The sequence below is a fragment of the Lithobates pipiens genome, unplaced genomic scaffold, assembly GCF_037356315.1.
Source record: "Lithobates pipiens isolate NorthernLeopardFrog02 unplaced genomic scaffold, aLitPip1_a1.2 Scaffold_51, whole genome shotgun sequence".
Classification (NCBI taxonomy): Eukaryota; Metazoa; Chordata; class Amphibia; order Anura; family Ranidae; genus Lithobates; species Lithobates pipiens.
Genome location: NW_027507874.1, coordinates 87,583 through 105,150, shown reverse-complemented (window position 1 = coordinate 105,150; position 17,568 = coordinate 87,583). Strand labels below are relative to the sequence as shown.

Here is a 17,568-nt window from a genome sequence, read left to right as displayed (position 1 = left end):
TTCTGGGTGACTTCTAGAATCTTTATGCCTTTATATCTCTCAGGTATCAGGAAATGAGATGCATCTACCACAAAGAGGTTCTGGCTCCTGGTCCATGCTCCGGGTACATAGGGATGCCCACCGGCTGTCATATGCTCTGTAGATGTCTTCTTTACTACTTTGTAATCCTGTGTAAGAAAAGAGAGTCTCTCTATAAAGAGAACATTATTCACACCCCACATGTGTGCAATATAGTCCTCTTGGTTTATCACAATATACAAAAGTGATGTTACTGTCAGTTTCTTTAGTAACCTCCTTGTCTTATTAAAGCGGAGCTCCACCCTATTTTATATGTTTAGCTCAATCACATGCTGTTAATATATTTAGTTAAAAACGTATATTATATATATATATATATATATATTTATTTTTTTTTTTTTCTTCGGTACCTGTGTTTTTTCAATGTCCTTCTCTGCTTCCTTTTTTTTTTCTATGAAAACGGACATCGGGCAATCTAAATCTACCAAAAAGTGAGTTTGCAACTGTTTAGGTGTCATTGTTTTTACTGTGTACCAAAAAAAATATATATATCCAGTGGAGCTCCGCTTTAACTGTGATAGGGTGAAGACATACAACACTCCCAGAATCCTCCTCCTCCTCCCTCCTGTCGGGTCTGCATTTTATTTATAGAGATAAGAGTGATGTCATGTGACCTTCCAGAATCCTCCTCACCTTTCCGGGCAAGTCTGTGTTTTATTTATAGAGATAAAAGTGATGTCATGTGACCTCCCAGAATCCTCCTCACCTCTCTGGTCAGGTCTGCGTTTTATTAATAGAGATAAGAGTGATGTCATGTAACCTCCCAGAATCCTCCTCACCTCTCCGGTCAGGTCTGTGTTTTATTTATAGAGATAAAAGTGATGTCATGTGACCTCCCAGAATCCTCCTCACCTCTCTGGTCAGGTCTGCATTTTATTAATAGAGATAAGAGTGATGTCATGTAACCTCCCAGAATCCTCCTCACCTCTCCGGTCAGGTCTGTGTTTTATTTATAGATATAAAAGTGATGTCATGTGACCTCCCAGAATCCTCCTCACCTCTCCGGTCAGGTCTGCGTTTTATTTATAGATATAAAAGTGATGTCATGTGACCTCCCACAATCCTCCTCACCTCTCCGGTCAGGTCTGCGTTTTATTAATAGAGATAAGAGTGATGTCATGTGACCTCCCAGAATCCTCTTCGCCTCTCCGGTCAGGTCTGTGTTTTACTAATAGAGATAAGAGTGATGTCATGTGACCTCCCAGAATCCTCTTCGCCTCTCCGGTCAGGTCTGCGTTTTATTAATAGAGATAAGAGTGATGTCATGTGACCTCCCAGAATCCTCCTCACCTCTCCGGTCAGCAGGTAAATGATCTCCAGGGTTAAATTTAATATCGTCTCAGTTATCGTTTTCCTTTGCTCCTCCAGTCTCTTAGGATCAGTCATAACTGAAGAACTGGATTCTGGTTCTCATGGAAGAATCTAAAGGAAGGGTTTGACATAAAACTAATACGATTGCTTCAGAAAGGTTTTAAGTGATTTCAACTTCTACTCTGGACAAAATGTTTTCCCAGATTACCTGTTCTATGAGGTGGGTGTAAAGATATGGATTAGTATAGTGGTTAAAGAGGAAGTAAACCCTGATGGGTTTACTTCCTCTTTGATTCCCTGCAAAGGTAAAGCATAATGGACTACTATGCATCGCATAGTAGTCCATTATGTGTCACTTACCTGACACAGGAGCCAGCGAAGTCACCGCTGTCCCCTGTAGTTCTGAGCATCCATCTTCTTGGTGGGTCTCACTGCTACGGCACTGTGATTCGCCGGAGCAGCGATGACATCACTCCCGCGCATGCGCACGGGAGCCGACACACGCGGCATATCGCCACGATCTGTGGCTTGCCCAGTGCGCCTGCGCGCCGCTGTCTTCAGGTAAGTATCTCCTAAACCGTATAGGTTTAGGAGATATTTCTAGGACCTACAGGTAAGCCTTAATCTAGGCTTACCTGTAGGTCAAAGTGGTTTGTAAGGGTTTACAACCACTTTAAATAGATAGGACATTTGCTTGAGCATTAGGGTGGTGGATCCAAATATCGCCACAGATACTATGCACATAGAGTTCGTTCAGCTTGTTCTGAGGGCTTCCACTGTTTGCTTTGGTTTTCTCTCAAAAGCAAAGACGTTGTTTGGCACCTCACCAAGCTGTACTTAGTATATATTTGTTTGTAAACCTCTACATTAAACAGAAAACTCCATGGAGACCTATGACGCTCAAAAAAAAAAAAACCTTTGACAGCAAGCTCTACTAGGACCTTAGACCCCCAATGGACCTTAGATACCTAAGACCCTCAATGGACCTTTACCAGCAAGCTCCACTAGGACATTAGACCCCCAATGGACCTTAGACAGTATGCTATTTTGGGACCTTAGACCCCAATAAACCTTAGACAGGACGCTCTAATACAACCTTAGACCCCCCAATGGACCTGAGACAGTAAGCTCCATTGAAATCTTGGACCTCCAATGGACCTTTGACAGTAAGCTCCAGAAGGACCTTCCACCCCCAATGGACCTTTGACAATAAGCCCCACAAGGACCTTCGACCCCCAAAAAACTTTAGACAGTAAGCTACTTCAGGACCTGAGGCCCCCAATAGACATTCTACAGTAAGTTACATTGGAGACCTTAGACCCCCAATAAACCTTAAACAGGAAGCTCCAATGGGACCTTAGACCCCCCAATGGACCTGAGACAGTATGCTCCATCGAGACCTTAGACCCCCAATGGACCTTAGACAGTATACTACTTTAGGACTTTACACTCCCAATGGACCTTAGACAGTAAGTTCCATCAAAATCTTAGACCCCTAATGGATCGTAGATAGTAAGGTCCCCCCCCCCCAATGGACCTTAGATAACAACCTCCAATGGGACGTAGATCCCCAATAGACCTTAGACAGTAAGTTCCAAATCTTAGATCCCCAATGGACCTTAGTTTTAGATAGATCTTGAAGTAATTTTGATTACATGGGAGCAAAAAAATGAATGCATGTAAAATGTAATTATAGGCCTCAACCCAAAACTAAGCTCTAATATCACAGAAAATATGAGCGAGCACCAGAATATTTTTATGGTCTAATTTTTTTTTTAATCCTATGGTCATAGGGTCCACCAAGGTAGATGGTGTAGAGTTTTAACCTGGTAATAAATCATATACAAGACTAGTAATTTTAGATATAGATTTTTGTATAGTTTGGAGCCGAAAGGATATATTAGGAACTACCAGATTACATTGGGGGTTATCTCAGAAGAAGGGCAACCATTATTCATTCTTTAAGAACAGGGTCATACTGTCAAAGCCCCTTGGGCTTGACTGATGATGGGAAAAAATATCCTCAGCTGGTTAATGGCATGTGTTCCACCACAGATCTTACATGGCATTTGGACACACATATGGTATGACCACTTTTTAGGCCAGGTTTGTGCATAAATGCCTGTACTCAAGAAACCCAAAGTTTGGCTATTGATACTATTGAAGGAGGGAAAGCAAGCAGCAGGAAAGAGACACAAGTACCAGAGTATCCATGAGGGACCAACGAAGATCAGAGAGGCTTCCTAACCTGTATGATTATTCTGGTCACCTTGAGGTCAATGGTGTGCTGCTGTCATAGTCAGTTTGTTACCTGTTCTAGACCATTACAGAATGGGCACCATTTGTCCCATAGTTGTGCCCAGCTCAAGTGTCTGGAATGGCATACCTCCCAACTGCCCGTCATTTAGAGGGATTGTCCCTCCTTAAGAGGAACTGTCATCTGCTCACATAATTTGTAATAAAAACATCTTTGCCATTCTGAAGCTTCCCTCCAACCACTATGCATATTATTTTATATATACTGTGGTTCTATACTTGAAAATATGCTGCAGAAATCTCCCTCCATTGAGTTTGGCTGCATCCATTTTAACTGTGGGCAGCTGAAGCTGCTGCCTGATTACTTCCTGGATTTACACAGACACACACCTCCAGCTCTGCAGCTGTCATTGGCCCTCTTATGACTCCCCCCTCCCTTCCTGGCAAACTCTCACAAGAGTGAGAGAGTGAGAGAGTGAGAGAGAGAGAGCTGTGCACGATGTCATAAGCCTAGGCTTTTTACCAGACAAGAAACAGGAAGTGGGCTGTATAAGGGATTTACTGGCAGAAAAAAAAATGTTTTACTATCCAAAGTTAAAACTAAAAGGGCAGAAGATTTAATAGATGGAAAGATGAAAAAAATACTGACGTTCCACAATAGGGATCAAATCTTTTTGTCCCTCCTTCACCTTCAGCTGTGCCTCCTTTTGGTTCGATGTATAGAATGCTAAACAAAAGTTATTTTTTGAAGTACCAAAAATGTTCTTCTGTACTAAACCTTTCACCATCCTCTCAATCCCAGTATAAGGGAAAATTAGGTTTCTGCTAGGGGTGCCTTGAGGAATGAGCATCTCAGTAAGTTCCCACTGACACCATTGATCTTTTTAACTATCTGTAAGGGGGTAATTCTTTCCAATGACTCCAAGTGTAAGGAGCATTCTTACTCAACCAAGGTTCCATTGAGACCTAAGGTTCCCTAGGGTTCCTCCAGAGGTTTCTAGGGGTTCCTTGAGCAATGTCTGCCTCTCAGATAAGTTCCCACTGATCCCATAGATCCCTAGGTTTCCTCCAGAGGTTTCTAGGGGTTCCTTGAGCGATGAGCAATTTCTGTCTCTCAGATAAGTTCCCACTGACACCATTGATCTTTTAAACTGTCTGTAAGGGGCTAATTCTTCCCAATGACCCCAAGTGTAAGGAGCATTCTTACTGAACCAGGGTTCCATTGAGACCTAAGGTTCTTCCAGAGGTTTCTAGGAGTTCCTTGAACAATAAGCAATTACTGCCTCTCAGAAACGTTCCCACTGACACCATTGACTTTTTTTGCTATCTGTAAGGGGGTAATTCTTCCCAATGACCCCAAGTGTAGGGAGCATTCTTCCCGCTGACCATCACACTAATGTATCATGAGTTGTATAGTCATTTTTAGCAGGGGTTTCCCAAGACTGGAAGGTTATTTCGAGTGTTCCTCTGTGTTGAATAAGGCTGGTTTAACGAGTTATTTTTTTTTTTTGCGCATTAGCTTCTTACGATCCACGTAACTGAGGGCATGACAAGGGTGTGTCCTTTGCCTACATATTTGTACTACAACATGTACTTTTTTCATATCTCAGAAGGTTGGCAGGCATCTGGTTGGCCATCACATGTGGCAGAGGTGAGTGCTACAATATTGCCACAGGATGGACCATCGAATCGTACCATTTGTGCCATGCGAAACAACAATCTGTATTCAAAGACAGAGGTAAAAGGCTCCAAGCTCACCAGATGGCAAGCTATGCCACCTCTGATGCCCCGTTCACCCCACCTGCATAAAATATCACCCTACATATATAAATAACAATATTCATACCTGTTCCAGGAGGCTCAAGTCATTCCAGGTAAATACAGGATGCCCCTATAGAATTAAATGCACAATGGGCAGAGCAAGAATTCTGCTAGCTGTGCTCTTGTCTAAATGTTACTATTTCCTTATATACCATAACAAAATGTCCGTTGTTTTTTTTTTTTTTTCCCACAAGATGCACTACGGAAAAATGGCCGCTGATTTAGGTATGGGGATTTTATAGCTGCTCTGTACACGCTTACTACTTGTAATCCGCCAGCAGAGGGCGCAGGTCGGCGTTAATGATCTGTAATATACAGCCGTCCACCAGCAGAGGGCGCAGGTCGGCGCTCACGATTTGTAAAATGCAGCCGTCCACCAGCAGAGGGCGCAGGTCGGCGCTCACGATCTGTAATTTGCAGCCGTCCACCAGCAGAGGGCGGAGGTCGGCGCTCACGATTTGTAATATGTAGCCGTCCACCAGCAGAGGGCGCAGGTCGGCGCTTACGAGCTGTAACATGCAGCCATCCACCTGCAGAGGGCGCAGGTCGACGCTCACGATTTGTAATATGCATACGTCCACCAGCTGATGGCGCAGGTCGGCGTTAACGATCTGTAATTTGCAGCCGTCCACCAGCAGAGGGCGCAGGTCGGCGCTCACGATCTGTAATTTGCAGCCGTCCACCAGCAGAGGGCGCAGGTCGGCGCTCTAGCTCCTGTGTCCTATATTGGAAGGCGCGCTGTGTGCTAATCTGAGCTCATAATTTCTGATTAACATTATTTGATATTCATAAACGGGGAGAGGTGGAATTTAGTTGCTGAATGCACCCCCATTCCCAAGAAGTAATTATTGTATTGTCAAAAGAACAGAAGATTTTGCACAGTAAAGCTGGACATACTGAATTAAAGCGGATCTAAACCCATCAATGGTTTATTATTATTATTATACAGGATTTATATAGCGTCGACAGTTTACGCAGCGCTTTACAACATTGGGGGTTTAAAAAAACAGTTACGCCCTGTACACATGACCGGTTTTCCCGTCGGAATAAACTCTGAAGGTTTTTCCGATGGAATTCCGCTGAAACTGTCTTGTGTACACACAATCACACCAAAGTCCAGCTGTCAAGAACGCGGTGACGTACAACACATATGACGAGACTAGAAAAAGGAAGTTAAGTAGCCAATAGCCTCTGTCTCATACTTGCTTCAGAGCATGCATCGTTTTTGGCCCATTGGAACAGCATACAGACGAGCGGTTGTCCCCATAGGAATTGGTTCCGTCGGAAACATTTAGAACATGTTCTATTTCTAGGTCCGTCAGAATTTTCGAAAAAAAATAAAAGTCTGATGAGGCATACGCACAGGACCGGTGCTACCACTAGGCAAACTAGGCGGCTGCCTAAGGCGCCCGGCCACTGGTGTCATTACTCTCTTCTCTCTGCAGCAAGCAACTAAGTCTCAGCATCAGCAGGCAGCCGCCACTCCGTTCACACATAGTGTAGAGGACTGTTTCTGTGTCCTGACTCCTGAACGAATGGAAGCAAGCAAACATTCATTGATGAGGACTGGTAGGGGGCATTTGATGGACACTGGTGAGGCTGCATTGATGGGCACTGGTGAGGCTGCATTGATGGGCACTGGTAGGCTGCATTGATGGGCACTGGTAGGCTGCATTGATGGGCACTGGTAGGCTGCATTGATGGGCACTGGTAGGCTGCATTGATGGGTGTTGGTGAGGCTGCATTTGATGGGTGTTGGTGAGGCTGCATTTGATGGGTGTTGGTGAGGCTGCATTTGATGGGTGTTGGTGAGGCTGCATTTGATGGGCGCTTCATTAAAAAGGTGGGGTATACATGGGCATAGCAAAGGGGGTGGAGTCAGGGGTGGAGCCAAGGGGTGGAAAAATAAGGTTTCGCCTAGGGTGTCAAATACCCTTGCACCAAACCTACACAATCGGAATATACGATGAAAAGCTTCCGTCTGACTTTTTCTGTCAGACATTCCGCTTGTGTGTACGCGCCATTACATTTCCACCATGCGTAGGGTTTCCACCTTTTCTTTGAGCCAAAGCCAAACACTTCAGCAGGGATTGGCATTTTTTTGTTGCATACACTATGAGATTGTAAAATACCTGGGACACCTCCAGGGGTGTAACTAAAAATCACAGGGCCCCATAGCAAAATGTTGCATGCCCCCCCCCCCCCCCCAAAAAAAAAATGAACTAATGCCATTGAACAACAGATTACCCAACCCATGTGGCATAGTACCCAGGCAACAACTTATATTAATTTGGAACAACAAAGTATACTGTATGCAGCCCCTGAAGGACACACATTGCTGACCTCCATGCCTTCTAACCAATTTCTTTTCTGATTAACCACTTAACAACCGCCCTATAGCCGAATGACGGCTACAGGGCGGTTTCTTAACTCTGGGAGGCCGTCATATGACGTCCTCCCAGAATTCCGCTCTCGTGGACCCGGCGCATCACGGATCACGGTAAACGGCCGCTCATAGCGGCCGTTTACCACGTGATCGCTCCGTCAAATGACGGAGTGATCACTTGTAAACAAACCGGCGTCATGTTATGACGCCGGTTCCTCCCTCCCCCTCTCTGTACCGATCGGAACAGCGGAGGGGGAAGAGATCGGTGTCAGCAGCGATGTGGGCTGCATCTACAGTGCCCACATCGCTGCTCACCGAAAATTAACCCCTCAATTCCCTGCCAATACTCTGCAATACCCTGCCATTACTCTGCATTACCCTGCAACACTCTGCAATACCCTGCAACACTCTGCAATACCCTGCAACACTCTGCAATACCCTGCAATACCCTGCAATACCCTGCAACACTCTGCAATACCCTGCAATACTCTGCAACACCCGCCAATACCCTGCAACACTCTGCAATGCTCTGCAACACTCTGCAATGCTCTGCAACACCCGCCAATACCGTGCAACACTCTGCAATGCTCTGCAACACCCTCCAATATCCTGCAATGCAATACTCTGCAACGCCATACTCTGAGATACCCAGCCATAGTCGGTGATACCCTGCAATAACCAGCCATAGACATCCCCCCCCCCCTCCCGCCGCCCTCCAGTGCTTCTACCGACTCTCCAATACGATCAAATTCAGAATCTTTTTTTTTTTTTTTCAGGTTTCCCAGCTTAGAGGTGAGATGTGGGGTCTTACTGACCCCATATCTCACTGTAAAGAGAACCTGTCATGCCATATTCCTATTACAAGGGATGTTTACATTCCTTGTAATAGGAATAAAAGTGATCAAAAAATTTATTTTTGGGGGAAAAAAATGTCAAACTAAAATAAATAAAGTAAAATGAACAATACTTTTTTTTTTTTTAAAGCGCCCCTGTCCCCATGTGCTCGCATGCAGAAGCGAACGCATACGTAAGTCCCGCCCACATATGAAAACGGTGTTCAAACCACACATGTGAGGTATCGCTGCGAACGTTAGAGCGAGAGCAATAATTCTAGCCCTAGACCTCCTCTGCAACTCAAAACATATAACCAGTAAAAAAAAATTAAATCGTCCCCTATGGGGATTTTTAAGTAGCGACGTTTGGCGCCATTCCACGAGCCTGTGCAATTTTGAAGAGTGACATGTTAGGTATTTATTTACTCAGCGTAACTTCATCTTTCACATTATGCAAAAATTGGGCTAACTTTACTGTGTTTTTTTTTTTTTTTAAGCACAAAACTGTTTTTTTTTCCAAAAAAAAGCATTCGAAAAATTGCTGCGCAAATACCGTGCGAGATAAAAAGTTGCAACGACCACCATTGTATTCTCCAGGGTGTTTGCTAAAAAAACATATATAATGTTTTGGGATTCTATGTAATTTTCTAGCAAATAAATGATGATTTTTACATGTAGGAGAGAAATGTCAGAATTGTCCTGGGTGCTCCAGGACGCCTGATGGCGCTCCCTGTATGTTGGGCCTCTGTATGTGGCCACACTGTGTAAAAGTCTCACACATGTGGTATCGCCACTACCCGGGAGTAATAGCAGAATGTGTTTTGGGGTGTAATTTGTGGTATGCATATGCTGTGTGAGAAATAAACTGATAATATGACAATTTTGTGAAAAAAAAAAAAAAAAAAAAAAAAAAAAAGTAAAAAAAATCTTGATTTTGCAAAGAATTGTGGGAAAAAATGACAACTTCAAAAAACTCATCATGCCTCTTACTAAATACCTTGGAATGTCTTCTTTCCAAAAAGGGGTCATTTGGGGGGTATTTGTACTTTTCTGGCATGTTAGGGTCTCAAGAATTCAAATAGGTCGTCAGTACTTCAGGTGTGATCAATTTTCAGATATTGGCGCCATAGCTTGTGGACTCTATAACTTTCACAAAGACCAAATAATATCCACCAATTTGTACTTATTTTTACCAAAGATATGTAGTAGTATACATTTTGGCCAAAATTTATGAAGAAAAAATTACTAATCTGCTAAATTTTATAACAGAAACAAAGAAAAATTCATTTTTTTACAGAATTTTCTGTATTTTTTCTTTTATAGCACAAAAAATAAAAAGCCCAGCGGTGATTAAATACCACCAAAAGAAAGCTCCATTTGTTTGAAAAAAAGGACAAAAATTTCATATAGGTCCAGTGTTGCATGACTGAGTAATTGTCATTCAAAATGTGAGAGCACCGAAAGCTGAAAATTGGTCTGGTTATTAAGGGTGTTTAAGTGCCCAGTGGTCAAGTGGTTAAACATCTGTGTAACAAGAGAAATAGGGGAGAAATAAGGCAGCAATGATGATCAGTGGCCCTAATGGTGGTTTGATCAAGTTTATTCTTAAGGTCTTAGGAACATCTGCACCCTTGAATCTGGCATTGCTCCCCCTCTCTTTGTGCTGAAATTATCCTAATGAAAAAATATATCAAACATTTTCTTTACAAAAATAGAAAAACAGATGATAGTTTCCCCCTCACTTCCTACCTCCTGTCCAGACTCCAGAGCCTTCTCATGTGCCCAAAACGTTGTCCCTTCACAGGCGCTCTCGAGTGTTCTGCCCCGTCCACTCTGCTCTTTGCTTCTGCTGTATGCGGCTGCATGTGTCAGGACACAGCTGGACTCGCTGGGCCCGGCAGGCTTAATAGTGAACTTACATTCCTCATCCTCACCCAGGGGCGGATCCAGAGTCTAGTCTTGGGAGGGGCACTGACAGAAAATACGCTTTTTGGAGGCAATTTATTGGGGCAATGGCTAAAAAGAATTATAGGGATGCTTTTTGGCATGTGGGCGGAGTCTTATAATTAGGGGGCGGGGCATTCATTTGATGTAGAGGGGGGAAATAAAAATTTGGCGCGCACAGCATGCCGCAGTGAAACATTAGTGTAGTTTAAGCTAAATATTGGGCGTGGCTTAAAGGGGCATAACTCAAAGGGGGTGTTGTTAGAGTCTGAGATGAACAATGGAAGTAGGGAAGAAAGAAAGAAAGAAAGAAAGAAAGAAAGAAAGAAAGAAAGAAAGAAAGAAAGAAAGAAAGAAAGAAAGAAAGAAAGAAAGAAAGAAAGAAAGAAAGAAAGAAAGAAAGAAAGAAAGAAAGAAAGAAAGAAAGAAAGAAAGAAAGAAAGAAAGAAAGAAAGAAAGAAAGGGACAGCAGGCCCAGATCCTACACCACAAAAGAAATATGTGTATTTCAAAAAGTTTAACAATCAGCAGATAAAGATACTCCAAACACCTGTTGTTGGTGCTTCAATCATCCCGGCACCATGGTTGTTATTGTGACAGGATGATTGAAGCGCATTATTTCTATTATTACATTGTAATATAAAAAGAAATAGTTAAACTCATCATAATGTAGAATCAGTGGAAGCCCTGAGCGTGTCACTTGCTACGTCACCTGTTATCAGGTGTCCCCAGCAGAGTCCCTCCATACACCAGGCATTCCCAGTAGAGTCCCTCTCACCAGGCAATCCCAGCAGAATCCCTCTTACACCAGGTATCCCCAGTAGAGCCCCTCTTTACATCAGGCATTTACATCAGATGTCCACAGTGGAGTCCCTGCTTACACCTGGCAATCCCTGTAGAGTGCTTCTTTACATCAGGAAATCCCAGCAGAGTCCCTCCTTACATCAGATGTCCCCATCAGAGTCCCTCCTTACACCAGGCATTCCCAGCGGAGTCCCTCCTTACACCAGGCATTCCCAGCGGAGTCCCTCCTTACACCAGGCATTCCCAGCGGAGTCCCTCCTTACACCAGGCATTCCCAGTAGAGTCCCTCTTTACATTAGGCATTCCCAGCGAAGTCTCTCCTTACACCAGGTATTCCCAGCCGGTCCCTCCATACATCAGGCATTCCCAGCGGAGTCCCTCCATACACCAGGCACCATACTCCCTCTTACACCAGGTATCCCCAGTAGAGTCCCTCCTTACACCAGGCAATCCCAGCGGAGTCCCTCCTTACATCAGGTATCCCCCAGTGAAGACCCCCTCTCATCAGGTATCCCCCAGTGAAGACCCCCTCTCATCAGGTATCCCCCAGTGAAGACCCCCTCTCATCAGGTATCCCCCAGTGAAAACCCCCTCTCATCAGGTGTCCCCCAATGAAGCCCCCCTCTCATCAGGTGTCCCCCAATGAAGCCCCCCTCTCATTAGGTATCCCCCAGTGAAACCCCCCTCTCATCAGGTATCCCCCAGTGAAACCCCCCTCTCATCAAGTATCCCCCAGTGAAGCCCCCCTCTCATCAGGTATCCCCCAGTCAGAGCCCCCCTCTCATCAGGTATCCCCCAGCAGCATAGACTCTCTCCGCCGCCATTACAGAAAACCAGATTGAACAGGTAGAGTCAGTGTCACAGACAGACCGGAAGCAGGGTGGGAGGTGGGCGGTGCAATTTCTATTGGCAGCCATTCGGCTTCTTGTTTGTTCTAGTCTTAAAAAAAAACGGCGGCCGGTGGAGACATGGTCTTCGCTGGCCGCGGACCTCTAGCAGCGGTGAAAAAAAAAATCGGTAAAACAAGGATTTCCCGGGAATCGTGAAAACCGGGAAAAGGGTCTAAATCCCGGGAATCTCAAGACAGTTGGCAAGTATGCTCTGTGTGCCCTAGGGGAGTAGTAATGTGGCACACGCAGTGGTGAACAGCGGATGTAGCCAATTTTATATAGTGCAGGCGTGTGTAATGTATAATATAGTGTATATAGTGTAGGTGTGTGTAATGTACTAATGAGTTTATATAGTGCAGGCATGTGTAATGTACAATATAGTGTATATGGTGCAGGTGTGTGTAACGTACAATAAAGTGTATATGTAGTGTGTAATGTTTGGTGGGGAGCCTCCCAGTTTAATTTTGGGGGGTGGTCTTCTGGTGTAGTATAGGGAGGACAGGGGAGAGGAGGGGGGGGCTGACAGAGAGGAGGGAGGCTGACAGAGGAGGGGGGCTGACAGAGAGGAAGGTGGCTGAGATCACACCTTTGGGTTCCAGCTGTGCGGAGGAGGTCTCAGGCTCCCCAATCACCTCAATATCTTGTCTCCCACGGTCCCCAGCTGTGGTGAAGCAGGAAGAGGGCGAGGCTCCATGAGCTGGGGAGCTCTTAACCAGACAAGTGTAAGAGAGGAGCAGGAGCTAAACCGACTAGAGACCTCGGTGCCGGCGGTCCGTGATATGGAGCAGAGAGGCACACAGCTGCCACCAGCCACATCGTAAACACAGAGCTACAGAGTGGAGGACAGGACAAACAGGGACACAGACAGAGGTGCCGGATATATGTTGTGTCCAGGTTTCCAGGGAACAGAAACCTGGGCACAAGTTGCCAAACCCATACTGTCTGGATCAATCCCGTACAGGTGGCAACCCTAGCCATGCCGGGAATGTAACTGTCACATTTGCTTGTGCTCTAAATCGGACTGTCAAACCATCAAATGGCTGGTGTCATAAGCTCATAACTGATCACATGTGCAGCATCAAGGTAGTTGTAGATCGATCAGATGGCAACTTCCTCGGCTGAAAAGAATAGGAGGGTTTAGTTCCGCTTTAATTATGAAATATGACAAGTAATAAAAAACTGCTAGAGATCCTTGTCATTACTCTCCCACTGCTAGCTTCCAGGGCCTCATGGCTGCACAACAAGTTTTGAAGTGCCCAGAGACGCATCCTAACATTCATCTCTATGCACCAGCTCCCCCCCCCCCCCCTTCCTCCCTTTCTCACCCTTCTGACTTTTGCCCAGTTATGGGCTTATAAATAAGCTCCTTATGTATTTGTAGGCAACCAATGGTGTGAGCAAGGAATCATTATAAAAAAAAAAAAAACTAGACAACTTATTACAGAAGTTCATGAATTTATTAAGTTGACATTTTAGTGCTGAGGACAGTAAGGGTGTTTGGAAATACAGCTGTTAGCCTATTTGAAGAGTATGTAAGGGAAATGATTTGAATCTGTCCTGAAAATAACACAGAGAAAGAAATAGCAGATAATTTTGTTGTATTTTTAAAATGATCAGTCTGGGTGGGTGTCCAGCTCTCTGCAATCATTCTTGGCTCCCTCCCGCCTGTATCCCTCCTCCATGAAGGCTTCTTCAGCTAAGCAGAGCAATTAGAGTTCTTCAAGGGTTATAATAAAATGACACCCACTTAGCCCCCACATAACCTAAACTATCATTTTCAAGAGGACTAATCCCTTGGGCTGTAGTGCTTTCTTTCCACTTTCACATTTTTAGATTATTTTCTTACTGCTCATTGCACTAACCCTGTGGTCTCCAACCTGTGGCCCCTTGCTTGTATTTATCCCTTGGGGAATTATTCATCCCACTGATGTTACAAATAAAGCATAATTCCTGCCACTGATGCCAAAAATGGGGCACCAACACCAGTGATGGGACACTATTCCCCCCACTGTCATTAACGATGGGACACTATTACCCGCACTGACACCAATGATGGGACACTATTTCTCCCACTAACGCCATCAATGGGGCACTATTCCTCCCACTGATACCAACAATGGGACACTATTTCTCCCACTAACACCAATGATGGGACACTATTTCACCTACTGACACCAATGAGGAGACACTATTCCTCCTACAGACACCAATAATGGGACACTATTCTTCCCACTGACACCAGCGATGGGACACTATGCCTCCCACTGACATCAACAATGGGGCACTATTCCTCCCGATGACACCAATGATGAGGCACTATTCCTCCCACTGAAACCAACAATGGGGCACTATTCCTTCAACTAAAACCAACAATGGGGCACCTTTTTACCCATTGACATTGATAATGGGGCACTGTTCCTCCCACTGACAGCAACGATGGGGCACTATTCATCCCACTGACACCAGCGATGGGGTGCTATTAATCCCCCTAATACCAAAGATTCATTGTTTACTCCCATTGACACCAGGACAATTTCTACTCCCAATGGTCAGAGTCCGCCACCCCCCTAAAGTCTGAAGGACAGTAAACTGCCCTTTGCTTACAAGGCTTGGAGACCCCTGACCTAACCCCAAAAAGGCAGTGGAATTAAAACAAGGATGGAATAAACCTGTACCATGTTGTGGGTTTAAAACAAAAAGAATATGATGGAATAACTACAATATCCAATAGAAAACAAAAAAAACAGATGACCTGTTGATCAAATTTCTTTCCACATTTGCAAACAGAATTAAATATGAAACTAAAAAAGACTTACTGGTAAGCCCCGTACACACTATCAGTTTTTTCTGCTGAGATTTTCCTTCAGATTTATCAAAACCATCTAATATGAGGTCAAACCTTAGGAGTTTCAATGTGTATGCAATCAGGCAGGCCCTCGCACTACATGGTTTTGGTAAACCTGAAGGAAAAACTCAGCAGAAAAACTGATAGTGTGTATGGGGCTTTAGCGTTAACTAAGGCCTGATGGACGAAACATGCTGGCCACTTTTAAAGCTGTAACTCATGCAATTCAATAAAGGAAGACCGTAATTTAATAATTTAACCAGGGTGCCGACTATTCCTCTTGTGGATTATGAAACTAAAAGAGGCCCATACACATACAGATTACTCAGCTGCTATATCCAAATGAAGCCCTTTCCTCCAGTGGGAATTGAGGTGTGCCATCAAAGAAGTTCTCTTTACAAACAGTTTTCCGCACTCAGAACATGGATATGGACGATCCCCCGTGTGAGTCCTCTGATGCAACATAAGAGTCCCCCTTTGGATAAAACACTTTCCACATTCTAAGCACGAGAATGGTTTCTCTCCGGAGTGGAGCTTTTTATGCCGCACCAGAGACGATTTGCGGGAGAAGAGTTCACCACATTCAGAACAGGAAAATGGCTTCACTCCCGTATGAATCCTCTGATGTGCGGAAAGATTCCCTGACTGGGCGAAACATTTCCCGCATTCAGGACAAGAAAAGGGCTTCTCGGACGTGTGGATCCTCTGGTGAATGTGGAAAATGGATTTGTCGGTAAAGCTCCTCCCGCATTGTGAACAGGAATATGGCTTCACGCTGCTGTGGAGTTTCTCGTGTGTACTGAGAGATGACTTCCGAGTAAAACGTTTCCCGCAATCGGAACAGGAGTACGGCTTCACTGCTGCGTGACTGATTTTGTGTTTTTTAAGGTCTGCTTTCTGGGAAAAACTTTTTCCACACTGCGAACATGAAAACAGCTCACCACTAAGGTTCTGGTGCGAGAGGAATTTAGCTCTTTCGATAAAACATTCATCATATTCAGAGTAAAGGGCCGTCTCAGTCAATCTACTGGCTGTATGTGGTGCAGGCAATGAGTTATCAGGATAGTGCTCCTCATGTAAGGAGGGATCAGATGAAGGATCTTCAATGTTAAGTACTGGATGGGCATTTACAGAAATTTGGTGTTCTGAAGAGCCATATGTGATTTCATTATCTTCAATTACAACATCGGAAGAGATGCTCAGATAATTCTCAGCAGGGTTCCTTTTATACTGTCCATCTGGAGGAAATGAAAGACAGAAGGGAAACAGTTAAAGGCTAAACAAGCCTTTTTCAACCTTTATACACCAGAGCACATGTGCTAAAAACAAGGCCCGTAGGCTATATGCGGCCCGCTAGGCCAAAACATGTGGCCCTTGCGCCTCTCCTGCAGCTTCAGCACCCCCCAGTCAGCAGCAGAGAGGTCAGAACTCTTTCTACAGATCCTGTGCCTCCACCTCCCCCGGTTTCAGCTTTCAGTAGCTGACTCTAGCCCTCCTCTGATACTCCTCCAGACACTGTACTTTCTGCATTCCAGCTATGCACCCAACTTTTTCCTGGCAGCAGCACAAGGTAAGGGGGGTGCACTGTGATGGTCAGAGGGCTTTTGACATGTTCTCTGGACATCTAGTCTTACAGTTATATCTGGCCCTTTGAGGGAAATCATAATGCTGATGCAGCCCACAATGAAACTGAGCTTGACACCCCTGTCCCAGAGGAACCCTTGTGTTGGGACCTGGATCACCTGCTGGTGGCACTGTGGTTCTCTTGGTGGAGGGTGGAGGGGTTGTAATTCCAGTGTACCCCAGTGGGTGATCCCCACCGATTGCTGGCTGCTGGGAGACACCTGCTGGTGGACACTGAAATTACAACCGTTCTCCCAGGGCGCCACAGTGCCACCAGCAGGTGATCTAAGCCCTGACACCTTGGAACTATTTTGAGATCAAAGGGAATCCCTGCTATAATTAATTTATTGGGTGTCATTGGGAAGAAGGCACCTTACAGTGGTGGTCAGATTGAGACTCTGGCAAGTACCAAGTGGCGTCGATAGCAGGATTATCCAGGGACTATCAAATGGGAGGTCAACCAGCCAAAACTCAAGGAACCCCTAGCAACCTCTAGGGGAACCCGGGTTGAGAATGGCTGAGCTAAATCAATACTGGGTTGTGAAACTGCTTTAAATTCTGCCCTTCGTCATTTAAGTTTGGAACTCGGGAGATGCATGGCTTTCTACTGAAGTGCAATAATCATCTAAAGTAAAAGGTGCAGCTAACCCCTGAGTCCAAGAGATAACAACTACTGAATGACCACAAAATCTACAACTGATACCTTTTTCTACAGTATGGTACAAGCACATCCATAACAGCAATCACCAAAGACTGCCAAGTCTACTTGCCCAATTA

The 17,568-nt window shown here is 44.8% G+C and overlaps 1 protein-coding gene across 1 annotated transcript in view; it reads right to left on the bottom strand.

Moving 5' to 3' along the window:
- Positions 1 to 17,568, bottom strand: part of LOC143957185 (uncharacterized) — a 109,688-nt gene that overhangs the window by 81,576 nt on the left and 10,544 nt on the right. The window contains 4 exon segments of the mRNA XM_077467334.1: positions 1,369 to 1,474; positions 5,728 to 6,128; positions 12,884 to 13,028; positions 15,494 to 16,406. Of these exon segments, the coding sequence (XP_077323460.1) occupies positions 1,369 to 1,474; positions 5,728 to 6,128; positions 12,884 to 13,028; positions 15,494 to 16,406 (1,565 nt within the window).